Source organism: Heliconius melpomene, chromosome 17 (assembly GCF_056956725.1).
Source record: "Heliconius melpomene rosina isolate 202511_hmr_F chromosome 17, ASM5695672v1, whole genome shotgun sequence".
Classification (NCBI taxonomy): domain Eukaryota; kingdom Metazoa; phylum Arthropoda; class Insecta; order Lepidoptera; family Nymphalidae; genus Heliconius; species Heliconius melpomene.
Window position 1 is genome coordinate 14,862,161 of NC_140405.1, and position 20,035 is coordinate 14,882,195.

Genomic DNA, 20,035 nt, shown 5'->3' on the forward strand with positions numbered 1-20,035 from the left:
TCCCCCTCCCCATACGATGTCCTCCTAATATTATGGTAAAAACTAAATTACATTTCAACGAATTATCGCTGGTATAAGTTGTAATCGTAATTTATTCGATAAAAATAAAGGCAAAAAATTATAAATATTTCAATTACATTTTATTATTAATAATTTATTGAAATATAATTTAAATAGTATTCACAGTATTGTTTTACTGTACATAAACAAGCGTCTCCACATACGCATCCCCGTACTCGTTAGCCGCGGAGCAGCCGTAGTATCCGTTGTCAACGGCCGTCACGCGGGATAGAGTAACAGTGGACACACTGGCACTGCCGTGGGACTCCCCGAGAGCTTGCTGTGCTAGCGGCTGCGCGTTGAGCGTCCACTTCAATACAGGTGCTGGGGTTCCCGTTGCGTGACACTCTAGGGTCACATCTTCACCAGCTTTCATTGTAAGCTTACGTTCTGCATGTTTTGATATTTTTGGCGGACCTGAAAATTTTATGAAATTTAAAATAGGAGGTCGATTTAAGTAGGTACATTAATGAAAAAGATTAAGGTTCATTTTATTATTTATACTAATATCACTTTTATTATAATAACCTATAAGTGATTTTAGGTTTTATATATCTCCCGAATGTAGCAATCACAATTGTTACAGGGAAAACATTCAGGTTCCACCACTCCAACTTCAATTTTTCTGTCTTATTTTAAAATACTACGTGCTGCGTAGCGGTCTTTGGTGTAGAAGTCGTACGCACAACCTTCGCGGTGACAGTATATCATAAGTATATCATAGCCTTAATGTAGCGCTATACCCCGCTTGTAGCAGAGTAGGCAGATAGATACTGATATTCAGCACTCCGTTCTCCACTTATCGCCAAATTTTTGAGACAACTGACTGGTGAAACTCAACGCCGCGCTTTTGTCTTATTATCATAGCGAGGAAATAAAGATAAGTCATTACCTGCTAGTGGAAATCGAAACCAGAACAGCTACGTTTATAATCAGGACGATCTATAAAAAGATATTCCCTAAAATAATTCATTGGCTTAATACTCACTGACAACAGTCAGGCGCATGGTATGAGTTTGGGGTCTGCCCATACCGTTGTCCACAATGCAAGTGTACTGTCCCTCGTCTGACGCCCACGTTTCTTTAATCAAGAGACGCTTTCCACCAGTTCGGTTGTATCTGGTCACGCGGTCTTTGGGATTGTTGTTTGTGTTTTTACCATCTTTATACCAATCTGGGTGAGCCAGAGGACTGAAGATTCATTTGAAATAGATTTAGTTAACATTTTGTAATAAGATAGTATAATAAGTAGAATTTTTTTTTGAAAAAGCTTTTATTTAAACGCTCTAAGAAGAAGAAAATAACATTTATCTTTTAAATTTTAACTATCTACTCATAACCTCATTATACACAATTGCGGCGGTAGTCAGCGCTGTAATTTGTCTACTAGAGCGAGGATCCTAGTGGATGTCGCAGTCACGATTATACGGTGTTTATTGAACTTTGTTTAATAAATCTGATGGTACGATACTAATGTTGATCACATAAACAAAGTATAATCTTAGCGCAGTGACCTCCGGTTACACTTAGATTAAGATGGCAGTCTTGTATCTTGTTATGTTTGTTATCTATTTTATGTCCGCATTTAAGTAAATAGCAAATATGTAATAATAATATGTTTAATAATTGAAATAGTTCACATATTACAATCAAATAGTACGTTTTACGGTATTTTTATGTTTCAATGTTATTTTCAGTTATGTTTGCAAGCACTTTTTTTCAATTTATGTTAAATATAGGTATGTATGACGTCAGTCCATGGCGTTTGTCCATGACGTCCTCTGAGAATATCTCGTGAGTCTTAATAAAATGTAAGCCATAAATATAAAAGATGGTTTTTTGTTCATACGCAAGTCAATAAACTACAGACAATCGAACTTATTAGTGAAGTTGTAAGTATTCCTAATTCCATTACCGAACCTTGACAAAAATAACACGCATTTACGTTTTATTTAAAGTTTATATATTAACGTACCTAAGTATTTAACGTTTTGCTTACTTTATAATATAAAGTGATTCTAAAGGTGCGATATGAGTATTAACCATTCCAAAGAACGTTGTGATTGTTCATTTCTTTCTTCTTCTTTTTGAATTCATTCAAAGAGTTTCTTTTTAACTTAATTTTTTTCAGCATGCATCGAGAGTGGAATAAAGTTATAAATACTTACGTTCCTCCATAAATACAATAGATCATTGTAACATCTCCCACTTTGGCCACCGTGTCCGGACTAACGTATAAGGAGACGAGAGCCGAATTGTCACCATGCTGGAAGACGACGTCCTCAATCACATGTTCCGCTAAAACGACATCTTCGTCCACTGCACTAGACCTCGCCACACATACATATTTATGCTCCCGGCTCGTGTCCTCTTTCGTCACATTAGTAAAGAATAAAGTACCGCCAGGGGATTGCGTTATACGCGGATTTAATACAGTTCGCGAAATAGTTGGATCAGAAATTAGCTGGTAAAGCCATACTATTTCCGGTTTCGGATACGCATTTGGAATATTACAGCTGAGCTTGTAATATTTTCCTTCTACAGGTGTATGTTTTTGTAGGGTAGCCTTAGGAATGTCTATGTATTGACGTCTAACGTGTACTATTCGGGAGCTGGCCATCCCTAAGTCAGTGTGCGCTAAACATTGATAGTCGCCTTCGTCGTGAATCGATGGTTTCTTAAAGACCAGGGTACCTCCGTTATCTGTTTGTGATATGCCAGAATTCAGCTTCAATGGTGCACGATCTTTCAGCCACGAATATCTAAAAGAAAGGCATAAGTGGGTGACTGTAAACGCGATAGGTTGTGAATTCGATTCCCACTTGAGGATATTAAATATTTAAAATTTTAATTTATGGTGGCTAGGCAACGGGCAGCGTTGCCACTCACCACGCAGTGCCACCAAAATTCGGCGGAAAATGTGAACGGAGTGTCTTAACATTACGTTTCTTTTGCCTACCCTGCCGTGTGCGGGATACCGTGTAAAGCTGAAAAAACGAAATTAAGTATGTAATTGTTTTTTTTTTAAATTAATATACTGTAAGTTGTAATGGTAAATACTTGAAGATTAGTTTCAGTTAGTAATATATAAGAACACCTTGGCGCAGCAGCACAACGTCTGACAGCCCCTGTGTTGGTTATGGATTCAACCTCCTTTGTACTGGTGCTCCTGGACGGAGACTGGGTTCCCTGCCATATGGCAAAGCGGGGGGTACTAAAATATATAAAAAAATGCATTAATCAAGCAGAAACTAACCTTATACCCGGGACCTTCTCAACTGTAGTGCACTCTAGAGTAAACTCCGAATTTTCTTTGAACAGAACTTCTTCTGGCAATTCTTTTAGGATGGGCAGCTGATCTACCGGTTCAGATGCACCTTGAAAAGACAAATAATAATGATATCATTAAAGTAACATAATTGTATAAAAATTTTGATAATAAGTCCAATTTTGACTTTTTAGTTTATTTTGATTGACTACCGGCTACCGGGCTTAGATTGGATAACATATTAATAGTTTACATGGTGCAGTGGCACAAGTGAAGAGAATAAATTATCTATTTAATATTGTAGTTAAATCACTCTGATAAATTTGGTGGAGTATCTGAACACTAGGTTCGGTATATGGGGAAAATTTACTGCTATATGCGGGATAAAGCGAGAAGCTAAATAAAAGTTTTTATGCTTCACGCTGTATCCCGCGCACAGCAAGGTAGGCAGAGGGTACTTGGGAACCTAATGTTAAGACAATCCGTTACCATTAAGACATGTACACTTAGTTTTAGTTGGATTATTGAAAGAAAAAAGCAAATATACTTACATAACATGCTTACAGCTAGTATCACGCCTATTATATTAAAGTGGAACATTTTTGTCTAATCAATTAATTAAAATAAATAAATAATAATCAATATAAATTATGTAAGATATTAATTTCTTAATTATAATATTTTAATAATTATTATTTAATTTATCTGTAGTATTTCTAATGACGAGAAAATACAACTGTCAATAGAAATAGAAGAAAGCCCTTATATAATGGCGGGAATCGTCTCTGAGTAATGTTTACGGTAATAAAACAATACCTTAGTTTATGAGTAATTTATTTTATACAATATAAATAAATAAGTGTGTTTGTGTGTAAATAAGTAAATTTGAAATAAAATAGATTTGATTTTATATATAGATTGAATTTGAAATAAAAAAGATTTAAAATACAATTTGAAATAATATAACATTTAGTCTTAAACTCTCATTAAAACATATTAAGTTAGCAGATCGTAATTTATGGACGCCCACATGGTAAGAGCAATTAACTTTACTATCTTTACCGTTTTTCCACAATTATGAAACTGAAAATGTATTTTTCAATAATTGACTTACTTAACCTTAAATTACATTCTGAAGTGAAATATAACTAATAAATCGAGTAAACCGTGAAAAACAAACCCGATTTTCCACGTAAAGAACCGCGTGCGTATACAGTATACAGTCATAACGTAAAATGTAAAATACCTTAGATGTTTATTTACGCCCCTTGTTTTTTTATCTATAGCCTTTTTTTCTGCTCTCCACTCATCATTGATATAAAAAATGGGCTATTTTTTATATCATTAATTCGGAAGCTTGAAATCTAATTCAATGAACTAATAAAAATGTGTTGCCTCGGTTTTGTTAAACAAAAAAACTTTGAGTCGAGCTGGTACACGAGGCGTACCAATATCTTAAAAAATGCAAAAGAAAAATACGTTACTATATGGGGCCCACTATTATTTAAATATTTATTCAATTTAATTGTATTTGTTGCAACAGAAATAAATCAACTGCGTAAATTTCAAGTGTCTAACTATTACGGTTCATGAGATCATACTGTAGCATGATGACAGACAAACGGACGGACGGACGGCGGAGTCTAAGAAATAGGTTCTCACTTAACCCTTTGGGTAAAATACCTTAAATACTAATTTCTAGATAAAGTATTCCGTTCCGTTTACGCTGCAATTCATTTATAAACGCGACGGTTGTGAATTTAATCTCCATTCCGTGGAATGAATTATTTTTATTTTCCTACTCTAGCGAGACTGGATTGTGTTGACACCTCTGAGGTTCTCTCTGCGTCCTGCGCTATATACGGTATACAGCGTGATGATTTTAATTAAAAAAATATATTCAACCAAGGCAACCAAGTGTCTTAAACACACCGTTCTCCAATTTCAGTTGTTGTATTTCTTGGAATTTAAAGAAAATAAAAAAAAACGTTATCACTTCTACGCGCGTCATTACTGATAACTTGCATACTAACTGTGTTAGACAAAAGTCAAGGAAAACGGGAAAGTAAACATGATTGCACGACATAATGCATAATCTATTCAAAGTAAAAGCGGAACGCATGTAGCCCCTTTTTTAAGACATTACGAGTTGACGGCACTCAACGCCGCACTTTGTTCTATTACTAGAGCTAATAATAATTTATTCAATCGAGCCAACAACTGTCGCGTTTGTGACCTACGTCCTACATAACCGTAGCGTTTACAGCCTACAACCTTACCGACGCTGTGCCCCTACTTCACAACGGCCGCACATAGCAAGGCAAAGGGAACCTGGGAACCTAGTGTTAACTATGCCTCCAGAATTCAGCAGAAAGTGGGGAACGGAGTGTCTTAACAGTCCCTCTGCTTACCCTGCTATGTGTGGGATACGGCGTGTAGCTGATTTTTTATTTCTTGTTATCATCTAAGCTTCGCAACACACTAGGTCTCTATGACGCTCGAGCAAATCCCGAGTTAGCATCATCGTCTCCCCATCTATAAAAAAATGATTACTTTCTTTATTTGTGTTGTGTTGTTCTTTCTCTGCCTCATTCTTCTGTTTATATGTAGCCTAGAGAGATTTGTATTAAAAAACATCCCCAAATAACTAAAAAACTTGAACTGATAACTTATAGGTGCTAACAATATTATACTTATTTAATAAAAGTTTTCCTCAAACTAATATAATTTTATGTTAGTTTATATCTTGTTATTTCCTTAGATCATTCTGTGATATGAATAACAAGTAACTTATTATTATGTAAAATAATGAAGAAAGTATGCGTATGGAATGTAATTAGATAGGTCATTAGGTGCAATATTAATTCAAAACAATTAATTTATTTTTTACACTAGTAGAACTTAATGATGTAAATTTTAAAATCTTTTCCTTTTCCGCTCCCATAGGGAAAATCCTCTCTTAGCGGTCCCCTTCATTCCCCAAGGAACCAATAACTTCAACTTTTTAAGTCCAGTAGGTTCAACTATGCGTATCTCACAGATATATTTTTTAATCTGTGAGATACGCATAGTCGATTTTGTCTCGAAAATTGGGCAGTGCGTGGGGAACAGAGTGTCTTAACTCTATTCCTCTCTATTTAATTAGCAAAAGAACTAGAATTGCATTTTGTCAAACAAAAATAACATGTTTAACAAGTATGACCAAATTTGTAGTCATATGACCTTCGAGTATTTTCCCAACACACCACAGACACTAACGTACCATATTCCATGACTGATCAATACAATATCATAGTGTAGGCACCTTATAGGTAGGTATAGTATATGTATAATAATATGTAGGTACCTACATTCATTTCTTCGCTTTGGTACCGAGTTCCCACTGCCTACCCTGCTATGTGCGGGATACAGCGTGAAGCAAAAAAAAAACAAATGTAATTTGATATTTTATAGTCCAAACTATGAAATGGAATTGAAAATAATAAGGCTATTAAAGTCCCCGCAAGAGTTGGCTATAACTAGTTTACATATATTCAATACGTGTAACGGGCGACGGGGGACGGGGGACGGGGGACACGCCAGTTATTGTCGCTCTGAGCCGCGCAGCGCGTCGTGGCGGTGAATCCCTGGCGGCTAATGAATGTATGAAGAAGGTCGTTGTACATAGACAGTAGTTTTTTTTTACAGATTTTGTTTAATACAAAATGCAGCAAAATAATTCGCCGCGGGTACTTCCCATGGACCCAGTTACGAAATTTGGCACGAAGTGAGAACTTATAATACAAATAAAGAAAAAAAAACTTAGAAGTGAAAGTTTATAGTTGATCAAAATTATTTAAAAAAAAAAAAAAAAATATTTGTAATTAATTTCATAAAATATGAGTGCACATGTCCGCAGACTTAAGTTTGTCGTTGACCTACAATCCTGAAATAGGTGCCGAAGCCTCGGTCTGCTCCAACCCGCACTTGACTGGTTTTTAATACTAATAGTCCTATTATACACATCCTACATACATTTTAACAAAGGAGGAGTTCATTTTACGTCCTTGACCTTGTGTCACTGTCTCAATAAGCATCGAAAAGAGCGAAACAAATGTAAAATGCTTTTGAAAGAGCGAAAGGACGAACATTAATTCATTACTCTCTAAGTACATGTGTGTGGCCACAAACTTACCGGAAACTATAAATCGAGGAAAACCTCTTCCGTAAGTTTAGGTAACAATAATAGTCTAAATTCATCAAAATCGGTTCACTAGTTTATGGATAGCTTCGCAAGTCTGGAAGGGACATATAGATATATGAATAAGTTTGTATATAAAATAAATTGTAGTTTCGGTCAAAAAACGGCCGATCCTTAGAGCTTTCCAAACCTAAGTAAGTGCTTGTCAAGCGTGACTGCTAGTTTTTGTGGTTTACGAGGCATGTAGTCAGTCGATTCGATAAATAATTACAAATAAGTATACCTAGTACTAACATTTAGTGATTGTTTTTGTTATTATAATTTATTATATCGATATAATAAAATAGAACAGAATGTGACGGCGCGATCTGTAACAGTGACGACTGTGGGTTTGGGTTTTGCCAATCAATATTCGCAATGCGTTCAGAATTCGGCGGAAAATCAGGAACAAAAGTGTTTTAATGGGAACGGAGTGCCTTAACATAAGGTTCCCAGGTTCACTCTCAGGCCTACAATACCTCCAAAAGTAAAGAAGAAGTTAATAAAGAAAATGAATATCTCAACACTAGCTTTCCTTTGTCTATCTACTATGCGGAGAAAAAGTGAAGCCGGGACAACGAACAATAAGTACATATTCGCCTTACAATACGTACATAGGTAGGTAGGTAGGTGCATGCGAGTACGTGACGAAGAGTAATGCTGCAATGCAATGTCACCATTCAACTAATGTGAGTAATATTGGAAAATATATATTTTTCCTTTCAATTCGTAAATTACGTTCTATTTCATCATTTACTTTGCAATTTTAGTACCTACTAATCACATACTAAGGAAACAAATTTTATATAAAATGCAAACGAAGCATAAATGCTCGTACCTTTTAAATTTTAACTTTGATTTTTTCCATGCATCGAGGGATGTATGTACATACTTCAATATTTGATAATATTTTCAGTTTTATACCTCCACGCAATCTCAAGATAAATGGTACGGACAGATGGACAGATGGATATTTACAGATAAACATATAAGCATGTATAATTATCTATTGCACTTAAAACATATGAAAAAAATAAAATTAAAAGTTGTTAACAAACACTTACACGAAATTTAAAACTCGTGCTCAAATATAATCCATGAGGCCGTCGTAGCGCCGACACAAACCTGCGATGATTGGGGATTCGAAACCCACTGGAGGGAACAAAATATTTTTTATTTTTACTTTTTCGCTCTGGTAACGATACAAATGGTGGCATTAAGTTCCGCCACCTTTTGTACGGGGTACCGGAGTCTCATAATGGACAACTGAGTGACTTAGCACTAGGTTCATCATCAATAGCCAGCTCTTGGTTTATCTAGAGGATCACCGATTGATTAATGACCGTCAATATGGCTTCCGCCATGGTCGCTCAACCGGTGATCTTCTGGTTTACCTTACCCACCGTTGGGCTGCGGCTATCGAAAGCAAGGGAGAGGGTCTGGCAGTTAGTTTGGACATGGCGAAGGCCTTTGATCGAGTGTGGCATGGGGCGCTCCTTGCTAAACTTCCATCCTATGGGCTTTCCGAGAATTTATGCAGGTGGATCGCCAGCTTTCTCACTGGGCGCAGCATCAAGGTCGCTGTCGACGGTTTTTGCTCCAACCATATGCCCGTGAACGCAGGCGTTCCCCAAGGCTGCGTGCTGTCCCCCACGCTGTTTCTACTGCATATCAATGACATGCTGGAGGATCCTAGCATTCATTGCTATGCAGATGATAGCACGGTGGACGCTGTTTACTCCGGCCGCGCAAGTCTTTCTCGGGAAAACGCTGAACAGTACCGAAATAAACTTGTGTCTTCTGTTGAGGCATCCCTCGAGAATGTCTCTTCATGGGGTGAAAAGAACCTGGTCCAATTTAACCCCCTGAAGACACAGGTTTGCGCGTTAACCACAAAAAAAACCCCATTTATCGTATCGCCAGTCTTTCAGAACACTCCCCTTTCAGCCGCGCCCAGTATCAGCATATTGGGCCTTTATATTTCGAGTGACTGCCAGTATCGCGATCATCTGGAAAGCAAGGCCAAGTTGGCCTCGAAGAAACTGGGGGTCATCAATAGAGCGAGACGGTACTTCACGCCAAAACACCGATTGGCCCTATATAGGGCCCAGGTTCGGCCACACATGGAGTACTGTTCTCATCTCTGGGCTGGTGCACCCCAGTATCAGCTTGACCCATTTGATCGCATACAACGTAGAGCTGTTCGAATCATTAAGGACCCAGTAAGCTGTGAAAGGCTTGACACTTTGGCTCTGCGTAGAGACGTCTCCTCGCTGTGCGTTCTCTATCGCATTTATCATGGTGAGTGTTCTGAAGAGCTGTTTGACCTGTTACCTGCCACCGAATTTTCTAACCGCACAGCACGTCACAAACTTAAATATCATCCACACCATCTGGATGCGTGGCACTCCACTACTGTGCGGTTTCGTAGGAATTTCCTTCCACGCACCCCCGAACTGTGGAATAGCCTACCCGCGGCAGTGTTTCCAGGTCGGTACGATATGGGTACCTTCAAAAAGCGCGTCTATCTCCACCTCAAAGGCCGGCAACGCACCTGTAGCTCTTCTGGTGCTGCACGGGGTCGTGGGCGGCGGTGATCATCATCAGATGACCCGAACGCTCGATTGCCTTGTCCTTTTTCCATAAAAAAAAAAAAAAAGGTTCCCAGGTATCCCAGATTCCCTCTGCAACAATATTACATACATACTTAAATGTCAAACTGATAACCTCCTTTTTTAAATCGGTTAAAAATCTGAAACTATAGGTACCTCATATAAAATAGAGCATAAAAATAATAAATGTTAAGGAAAATGTTACAAACAATTATCTAATACATAAAGATCAGTTTATTTGTCCGTCTTGCTTATTAACGCGGGTGTTACTTCGTGACAGAACATAAGCAATCCATGTTTATTAAATATGGTCGTTATACAATTATCTGCTTTAATTTTTTTCACATTTATAATATTAGTGGAAAATTAAAAGAAAAAAACTACTAGAAAAGTATAATGAAACATTTCTCCATATCTTCAGTATCCAACACAGAAATTATTTTTCAATTCGTACCAGTAGTTCCTGAGATTAACACGTTCGACGAAACGAACTCTTCAGCTTTCTAATATAAGTATAGATTGGTATTAGAATCCACAATATTTGACAGCCTAAAGCCCGGTTTCCACCGAAGCGGACGGAGCGAGCCTCGCTCCACTCCCAAGAACTGAGTATGTAGGACAAGGTGGAAAACGAGCTTTAAGATTGGAAGACTAGATAGCAATATTCATTTACATATGTATGTAAAATTTTGTCGTGATTTTTTGTCGTTAGTTGTAGGTAGTTCTTGTTATCCTCTTGTAATTTGTAATATATAGTTTTTTTAGCGTCACGTTGTACCAAACGTATGGCCAGCCAGAAGAGGTAGGTAGAAGGAACTTAGAGCTAAGACAATCCATTCACTAAACACCGCCCATTATCGAAACCGATATGAACTAGAGCAGAGTGGATAAATGAAAATAATTTAAATATACTTAATTCCCCAATAGTAATTGAACACAAAGCCATCGTCAAATTGCATTCAGTGGTTGGACCACTACGCTACGATGGTCTTAACTAATTTTGTTTAATATATACGATAAGACCAAATTAAGCAAAAAAGTAAATGTCACATCAGCATAATATTTTCTTTTTTACCTTGTATTTTAAATATGATTTAGTTAATGATCGTCTCAGAGACATCCTTTAAAAGAGATATTTATGTTATATTTTATTGTACTTTTTAACTGCAGCTTCGTTTACGTGGGCCAATAGAAATGACTACTAAAAATATAATTAGATAATTAGAACTAGAAATATTTTTTGAATTTAAAATCATCTTGTTTTAGAAGATGAAAAACTTGGACTTGACGAAAATGAAAATGTTCATTCAATTATAATTGTCATTCCCTGGATCGATCTGTAAATCAAATTTACACCTACCTACTGCATGCAGCCAAGCTCTACCGAACTGCGATTAGACTGGGATCCGGCCGTTGAATCCTGCATAAACGAGTTTTCTTAATTAAACCTATATTAATGAATAATACATGATTAGTAGAACAGATTACACCTGGGTTGCCTGGAAGAATCCTGCCGCAATCACCTTTAATTTCATTTTTTCGTAACTCGTTTTTGGAGATAATTGCACCAATACGTTTTTTATATGAATCGCACATCATTTGAAAGATAATCGCATAAGGAATTGGAACATTAAGGGTTGCCAGCTCTCAGTCTGCCGCAAGTCTAGGGTTGCCTGGTTTAAAGATGTCACTAAATGTTAATAATTTGCACTCATGTGTTTTTTTAATGAATTATATATCAAATTAAAGCTTATTTTTTTCTGAACACTATAAAACAGGGTTGCCTGGAAAATTCCTGCCGCAAACTGGGGTTGCCAGCGTTTGAAATATTTTATTCCGGTTCCGTTTGACTATGAGAATAGACGATGAAATGCGCGGTCTGCCCTATGTTTTAAAGTAAAATATTATATAATAGAAGGTCAATCTTAAAATCAATGTTTATTCTAATTGTTCACCTGTTAAATGATGATTTTAATCATATTAAGTACACGTAGAAAACTATTTAAAGATGAAATCATCCTTATTTTTCAAATAAAATAATGAATGTATAATATTGAGTCTTTGCAAAATCTATTTTCTAAATACTAATATTTATTTAAATTACCATTTTGAAACAACTAAAATATTTTATTAAATAAATGTTTACAAATATCGATCTACTATAAGCTATTAATATACATACATATACATCATGTTTCCTTAATATAATGAAGGGTGACCATTATTGCGGATATTTTTTAAATTAATTATATTGAAAAATATATTTCAATGAACTCTCTGTCTCTCTCTCTCTCTCTCTCTCTCTCTTCATCCTCTACTTGTTTGATTTGACAACGCTTGCCGCAACTTTTTTTTTCTCACGCAACTTTTAATAATTTGCATAGGAAAAAAAAATATATATATAATAGAATTATAATAAACAAAACTAAGTTAGCAAAGATTAATTCCAAGAAAATTCGGCAGTAATGCCGACTAATAAACGCTATTTACGATTTATGACCAGGAGTCGGCAAATATCAATTAGTTAGTTCGCTATTTTTTACTATAGATAAACATTTTGCAGCGCGAAACAAAGCAAACCACATGCAATAAAATTATTTTCGAAGATGTATTGTTTCTAAATGCAATAAAAGGGCAGATGGCCAAATGAGTTGTTTTTGAGCATATTACTTAGTTACTTACCTTTCGTTTTAGAGTAAAGACGTTTTTACTTGACAAAAATGAAGATGTGTTTTTGTGCGGCCGGAGTGAAAATGTGACAGAATTTAACGAGGAATCTCTCCAAAAGTGTAAAATTATGCTATTGTTTCGCCAAAAAATGAATTTTAAATACAGTGACATTTTTTTTAATAGTGACACAATGCACGGTTATCATTTACAGTGTTACAAAAAGTTCATTGTTTTAAAACAAAAATATAAAGAAGTATTTTTTAATTATTTTCTAATGCAAAACGTAAGTATACTTTAATGTTTAATATTATATATTTTTATCTATGTAAATAACTTCTAATACAGAATAAAATCTAGACAATTGTGGCAGTGGGATAGTTGCCTCAGTTTTGATTACACTAAGTTAGGGACGTTAGGAGTGATTGTGCTTTATTATAATTATAAGAACAATTCTTTCAGACCTAAATGCCTTAAAAACTATCAGCATAAACGGACAAGTTCTTGCTAGTGAAATTTTTTATTTATAATTTTTTAATAGTTATTATTAGTTGAATAGTTTTTCTTGGAATTAATCTTTGCTAACTTAGTTTTGTTTATTATAATTCTATTATATATATATTTTTTTTTCCTATGCAAATTATTAAAAGTTGCGTGAGAAAAAAAAAGTTGCGGCAAGCGTTGTCAAATCAAACAAGTAGAGGATGAAGAGAGAGAGAGAGAGAGACAGAGAGTTCATTGAAATATATTTTTCAATATAATTAATTTAAAAAATATCCGCAATAATGGTCACCCTTCATTATATTAAGGAAACATGATGTATATGTATGTATATTAATAGCTTATAGTAGATCGATATTTGTAAACATTTATTTAATAAAATATTTTAGTTGTTTCAAAATGGTAATTTAAATAAATATTAGTATTTAGAAAATAGATTTTGCAAAGACTCAACATTATACATTCATTATTTTACTTGAAAAATAAGGATGATTTCATCTTTAAATAGTTTTCTACGTGTACTTAATATGATTAAAATCATCATTTAACAGGTGAACAATTAGAATAAACATTGATTTTAAGATTGACCTTCTATTATATAATATTTTACTTTAAAACATGGGGCAGACCGCGCATTTCATCGTCTATTCTCATAGTCAAACGGAACCGGAATAAAATATTTCAAACGCTGGCAACCCCAGTTTGCGGCAGGAATTTTCCAGGCAACCCTGTTTTATAGTGTTCAGAAAAAAATAAGCTTTAATTTGATATATAATTCATTAAAAAAACACATGAGTGCAAATTATTAACATTTAGTGACATCTTTAAACCAGGCAACCCTAGACTTGCGGCAGACTGAGAGCTGGCAACCCTTAATTTTCCAATTCCTTATGCGATTATCTTTCAAATGATGTGCGATTCATATAAAAAACGTATTGGTGCAATTATCTCCAAAAACGAGTTACGAAAAAATGAAATTAAAGGAGATTGCGGCAGGATTCTTCCAGGCAACCCAGGTGTAATCTGTTCTACTAATCATGTTTTATTCATTAATATAGGTTTAATTAAGAAAACTCGTTTATGCAGGATTCAACGGCCGGATCCCAGGGTAGATGTGTCCATAAAAAATAATAAACAACGTAGGTATAAGGAAAATAAGAGCACAAAGGAAACTGGTAATAGTTGGAAGCTATATAAAGAGGATGACCTGCCTTAATGTACAGTTGAGCTTACGTTTTGTTACAGGTAAGTTGTTTTTATTATAAGTGGTCTATAACGCAGGGGGACAGGGTTCGATTCCCGCATAGGGGAAATCCCCTGGGAAGATATTATATCGCGAATGAGTTTCATTACCCAACACGCAATGTTTCTAATTCGGGTGGTAATCGGTGAGCGGTGTGTCTTTGTCACTCGCTTTTCCCTGCCCACCCTAGCGCCTAATCCTAATTATGTAATATTTTTATAATGTTCAATAGTTTTACGCTGTATCACCTAGGGAGTTGAAATCTACCCCATCTTCCGCCTAATTCACGAGACATTTCGTGTTGAGTAGCAGAGCTCAAAGCCGCGCTTTGTTTTCAACAGCGCTTGGAAATGAATATAATTCGTTTTCTCGAGTAGGAATCGAACTCACACCGTCATGTCAGACGCTGCGGCATGATGGCTGGCTCCTATATATTATTAGTTGTGTAGAAAAGAGGAAGATTTAAGTGTGCCTTTAATTTCATTCTGATTTTTTTTTATTACTATAAGTTTTTTTGGATTACTTCAAGCACTTAAAAAACGTTTATGGATTATTTTTTTAAATTTAATTATTTAAAGATCTCAATAATGTGGCGGGCGTGTGCTATCTTGGCGGTCGGCGCTGTAATATGTAAGTTTAGAAAAAAATAATATATAAATAAGTAATAATTAAATAAGATTTTCGGTTGAAATTCCGCCGTAGTGCCGCAGAGGCACTAGGGTGTGAATGTAATGCGACGGTTGTGGGTTCGATCCCCACTCGAGGACACGAAATATTTACTTCAAATTTATACTTCCGTTTCTTCGTTCTGGTATCGAGGCAAAAAGCCCGGCGTTTAATTCCGCCACTCAACACGCAATGCCTCCAGAATTCAGCGAAAAGTGGGAAACGGAGTGATCTTAATACTATGTTCCCTCTATTTACCCTGCTGTGTGCGGGATATAGCATGAAGCTGGGTTGAAATTTCTCTTGACTTTATTATGTTTAGAGAAGAAGCTACTGAGCATTCCATGTATTTACGCACGTGTTGAGAGTGGTTACTGGGTGAGGAGCCCGGAGCAGTGCCTGGGACTCGCGATCCAAGTGTAGGTTCAAGTTCAGGCTTAGAACTTCAATTGGGCTTGACGTCGAAATCGGCTTCATATAGACTTCACGTCGATGCGGCTTGATACTGTAATGTAACAAATATGAGGCCGAAAAAACCTCAATCGCACCAGCTGAATTTTCACAATAATAGGTCCCGCAGTGGATGTTAACTTCTCACTTTCTCTATCCGAGCTCCTATCTCTCTTTAATGAAATTTTAAATATAAATATATAGTTTGTATATATCCATTTTCTTGAAAGCCCAGGTTGTCATATCCCTTTTTTTAACTGTAGTAAAAAAAGTTCAGGCATGTGATATAAAAGTCAGGATTATTTAGTTTTTATTTAATTAACTAATAATTTATTCATTTACTTTATTTTTCTCCAAAAAACAATAACAGGCGCATCCCAACCGGTGGAGAAGCTACCAGTTCTAAAGGAACTCCCTGCGGAAGTCAACTTTAGTGTTCCGAACAAAGAAGATTTGGTCCTGAACTGTGAGACTGTTGACAAAGATGCTGGAGTCAAGTATGTATCTTCTTTTAAAATTTCAGTTACTAATTAGAAAATAAAGTGCTCACAAAGTGTTCACAGTATATACTGTAAAAGGGCATGATAAAAATACTTTGTTTTTAAATTTATAACAATTTTCAGAATTTAAAGTTACTTTAAAACTGTAATTAACTTTAAATGAAATCTTAAGTAAACTGCAATTTATTAACTATTAATTAATTTTGTACTATTAACTAACTTTGTTGCCTCCAATAGGTACTCCTGGGTTAAAGACGGTAAACCATTCAGCCTACGATCAGACGTAACACAAAAGGAAAATGAAGGCACACTCATTTTCAAAAAACCAGTAGACTCTGATGAAGGCAAATATCAATGTTTGGCTGAAACCAAATTTGGTGTTGCCAGCTCTCGTATAGTGCTCGTAAAAAAGATTTTCATAGATAAACCTCAGTTGTCTTTACAAAAACATAAGCCTGTGAACGGAAGGACTTATAAATTGGAATGCGCTATCCCCAAATCTTATCCTAAGCCAGAAATTTCTTGGATAGTGAAGACAGGAAACGAGGAGAAACCTGTTGCTGGAGCTAAATTCACTATTTCTCCGGAAGGTAAGCTTATACTATGTATTAGTTTATGTTTTATTTTTAATTATTATGTAATACTTATATAATTGATGGTATAGAAAATTAAGAGCTTAGTTTTTTTATGTTAATGTTTTATATAAAAACTTGTTTCTTACTTACTTAGCTTCACACTGTAACGAACGCGCCAAACTCTACGGTCTCGATATACCTCTTTCGCCTCTTGTTCCAAATTTGTTTGTTTCCTATTTTTTAATATTTAGGCCACAAGAACAAATTGAGTATAAGGTAAAAATTAAATGTAAGCGCGCACAATTTCGATTTAGCTCGATTACAACGTATGGTTTAGTGGACTTGGACTGTAAACAATACGCTTCGATACGTTCCTTTGCTTAAAGTAGTAATATTTTTTTTCAATATTCCAGATAATATGCAGAAATACCTAAATATTTTTTTAACATATTTTTTTCACTTACTGTCAAAATAATTGATAAACTAACTCAATTACTTTCAATCACAGGAACTCTGTACATAGCAAGCGTCTCCTCAGAGGATGTAGGCAATAAGAAATACGTCTGCCTCGCAAACACTCCAGCTGTGGACCAGCCCTTAGAATTGGCTGAACATGTTCTAGAAGAAGCTATCCAAGATAAAGAACCTGCTGACCATGAAGTGGTAAAACAATACGTTTCAAACGAAGTGGTAGCTGAAATAGGAAAGCCTGTGTATTTATACTGTATTTATGGTGGAAAGTAAGTATTTTTTATTACAATTTCAGCTGCACGTTGTATTACGGTGGTAGTTTGCTGTAGCACTGATATTACTGACGCTTTTATATAATTTAACGATTTAGAACTGTTTGTAATGGTTCAATTGAATAAATAATATGGAGATTTTGTAGGAGGATCAGTAGAGTTAGGCACCTTACGTGCTAAGATATTCTTTTTCCTATTTCCTTCTCAATTTACAAGACATTGCGTGTTAGGTAAGTGACTGATCACAACGCCGCGTGTGTCATTATTTGAAGTCAAGCGAGTAGTCTGTTGCTGCGGCTGTGCGGCTGTTTGATTGAATAGCTTTGGACACTTTCAGCCAAGGCCGGCAACGCTTCCGCAATCCCTTCAGGTTGTAGATGTCCATGGGTTAACGTTCCGCTTACCATCAGGTGGTATTTCCGCTCGATTGCCCCTTTTTGCAAAAAAAGCAACATTATATAGACTAACTAATAATTTGATTGCTCAGTCCATTAGCCCATCCAGACTGGTTCAAGGACGGCAAGGACATCAACAACAGTCCAAAAGACCGCGTCACCAGATACAACAAGAGTGTTGGTAAGCGTCTCCTCATCAAGGAAGTCTGGTTCGTCGACCAGGGCGAGTACACTTGCAAAGTGAACAATGAAGTCGGCAAGCCGCAGGAGCATACAATGCGATTGAAGGTTATTAGTGAGTATTGCTTTTTTACATTTTTAATATTTTTTAAAAAATGTTTATGTAAAAACTGGTAGTACTTACTACTAGTACCTACTTCAAAAATACTCAGATTAACCCATTCCTCAACAAATAAAATATTTCCAAGGAGTAAGTTCCTTGGAAATATTTTATTTGTTTTATATGTTCATTTTATAAAATTAAAATGGGTCCCGACTCATGTTTTGTTGACTTTGGTTTTGTTGATTACCTATATTTCTATAATCAAAACTTCTCCCAAAAATTTACAGGCGCACCTCAATTCCTGAAAAACGCCCCTCCCAATATGATAGTGAAACCAGGCAGTGACGTCGATCTCCCCTGTCACGTCACTGGGACACCAGCGGCGTCACTGACCTGGACATACAATGCTCAACCACTAAAACTAGAAGCCCACAGTGAGTCCCAAGGAAATACCACAGTTTCCACCGTCACTTTGAAGAACGTGACTCCCAAAAACAATGGTTATTATGGTTGTTCAGCCCAAAACGAGCACGGCACGGCGTATGTGGAGACGCTGCTGTACGTACAGTGAAACATTAACTATACTTAATAAATAAATATTATGTATTTGTGTGTTTTATTTGAGTACTAGCGACCTAAATCTATATATTACAATAGTAGTCTATGTGTTATTCTAACATATTATATAATTTGTTCAGAATTATTTGCGTGAAATTGGAACAAACATCCGTCTCCACACATTAATGATATATAACTAATGAAACTTGCGGAAATACCATATATCTACATTGAAACAAGAAAAGCAATTCAAAAAGTAAAGTCCGACTGAAAAAGCCCTTTCTTGATACCCCTCTACCCCTCTCCCTCACGATACATAATATGACGTAGAGGGCGCCACATTCAACATACATACATAATGGTCAAAATCATAACCCTCCTTTTCGCTTCGCCGTAGTCGGGTAACCACTGTGTGTGTCTGGTTTTATTTCCGGCTAGCTTTTACTAAGTATCCGATCGTGTATCAATTCTTTATTTTCATTTTCTCGCTCTGGTAACAAAAAGTGCGGCGTTGAGCTCCGCCACTCAACACGCTTAACTCGGAGTTTCCGAGATACTGCGTGTTGAGTGCCAGTGCATTTACATTCAATTTCCTTTCATGCATACCCTGCTTATAATATGCGAGATACAGCGTGAAACTAAAGCAAACGAGATACCTACAATAACGGCCCTTCTGATTTTTTAACTCCACGCTGTATCCCGCACTTAGTAAAGTAGGCAGAGGGAGGGAAGCTAGGAACCTAGCGCTAAACCACTCCGTTCCCATTAAGACACTTCCGTTTTCCATTTTCCGCCGAATTCTAGAGGCATTGTGTGTTGATCGGCAGAACTAAACGCCGCACTCCCTATAACGCTTTTTATTATATTTTACCATGATGTTGAAATAATAAAATTGAATAACAAGTACGAGGAGCACATAAGTAGCTAGTCAGGAGAGTGCAGAGTCCAATTAGCTTATATATTATACGAGTATATTCCCCCGAATGAAATATAACAATTTAATAAAATAAATATTTATTACCGTTTTTAATTGGTAAGCCAATTATAACGCCTAAACTAATAGTCTTTAGCAATAAAACTCCAACATGGCGACTTCTGCGCAAGTGATTTGGGTGAGGAAATGGCCTGAAAAATATGTTCAATTGCATTTTTATTCGGGTTTTTTAAAATATATAAGTAAAAACACTAGCGGCGTTAGGGTAGGGCGAGGCTGGGCGACCGCCCAGGGGCGCCGGATAAAAAAGGGCGCCGTAGACGCCCGTTTAGGGCGCTTTGCGCAAAGATGTATTGGGTAT

General features: G+C 36.1%; 2 protein-coding genes and 1 long non-coding RNA gene across 3 annotated transcripts; 2 read left to right on the top strand and 1 right to left on the bottom strand.

The window, feature by feature from the left end:
• Window positions 1-118: 118 nt before the first annotated feature.
• LOC146530546 (hemolin-like) lies at window positions 119-4,019 on the bottom strand. Its single transcript, XM_085199946.1, has 5 exons — window positions 3,880-4,019; window positions 3,317-3,437; window positions 2,229-2,822; window positions 1,049-1,251; window positions 119-477 (listed from the first exon to the last, which is right to left on the bottom strand). The coding sequence occupies exons 1-5, from the start codon at window positions 3,926-3,928 to the stop codon at window positions 194-196; spliced, it is 1,251 nt and encodes a 416-aa protein (XP_085056072.1). The 5' UTR covers window positions 3,929-4,019; the 3' UTR covers window positions 119-193.
• LOC146530547 (uncharacterized) lies at window positions 1,687-11,554 on the top strand. The gene is made up of 3 exons (XR_014878885.1): window positions 1,687-1,952; window positions 2,192-4,361; window positions 11,426-11,554. It is a non-coding gene; the product is annotated as an uncharacterized LOC146530547 (long non-coding RNA).
• A 2,884-nt stretch (window positions 11,555-14,438) lies between these two features.
• LOC146530548 (hemolin-like) lies at window positions 14,439-18,788 on the top strand. Its single transcript, XM_085199948.1, has 7 exons — window positions 14,439-14,572; window positions 15,149-15,200; window positions 16,057-16,183; window positions 16,424-16,776; window positions 17,270-17,501; window positions 17,992-18,194; window positions 18,470-18,788. Exons 2-7 carry the CDS (start codon window positions 15,158-15,160, stop codon window positions 18,751-18,753), a joined length of 1,242 nt encoding a protein of 413 aa, XP_085056074.1. The 5' UTR covers window positions 14,439-14,572; window positions 15,149-15,157; the 3' UTR covers window positions 18,754-18,788.
• Window positions 18,789-20,035: the final 1,247 nt, after the last annotated feature.

What these genes read in the sequence shown, in the direction of transcription:
- LOC146530546 (XM_085199946.1), bottom strand. Translation starts at nt 3,928, where the DNA reads ATGTTCCACTTTAATATAATAGGCGTGATACTAGCTGTAAGCATGTTA. An exon ending in ACTAGCTGTAAGCATGTTAT is followed by an intron (nt 3,438 to 3,879) that starts GTAAGTATATTT and finishes TGTCTTTTCAAG; the next exon opens with GTGCATCTGAACCGGTAGAT. An exon ending in TATTGTATTTATGGAGGAAC is followed by an intron (nt 1,252 to 2,228) that starts GTAAGTATTTAT and finishes ATGAATCTTCAG; the next exon opens with TCCTCTGGCTCACCCAGATT.
- LOC146530548 (XM_085199948.1), top strand. Translation starts at nt 15,158, where the DNA reads ATGTGGCGGGCGTGTGCTATCTTGGCGGTCGGCGCTGTAATAT. An exon ending in GACAAAGATGCTGGAGTCAA is followed by an intron (nt 16,184 to 16,423) that starts GTATGTATCTTC and finishes TGCCTCCAATAG; the next exon opens with GTACTCCTGGGTTAAAGACG. An exon ending in AATGCGATTGAAGGTTATTA is followed by an intron (nt 18,195 to 18,469) that starts GTGAGTATTGCT and finishes AAAAATTTACAG; the next exon opens with GCGCACCTCAATTCCTGAAA.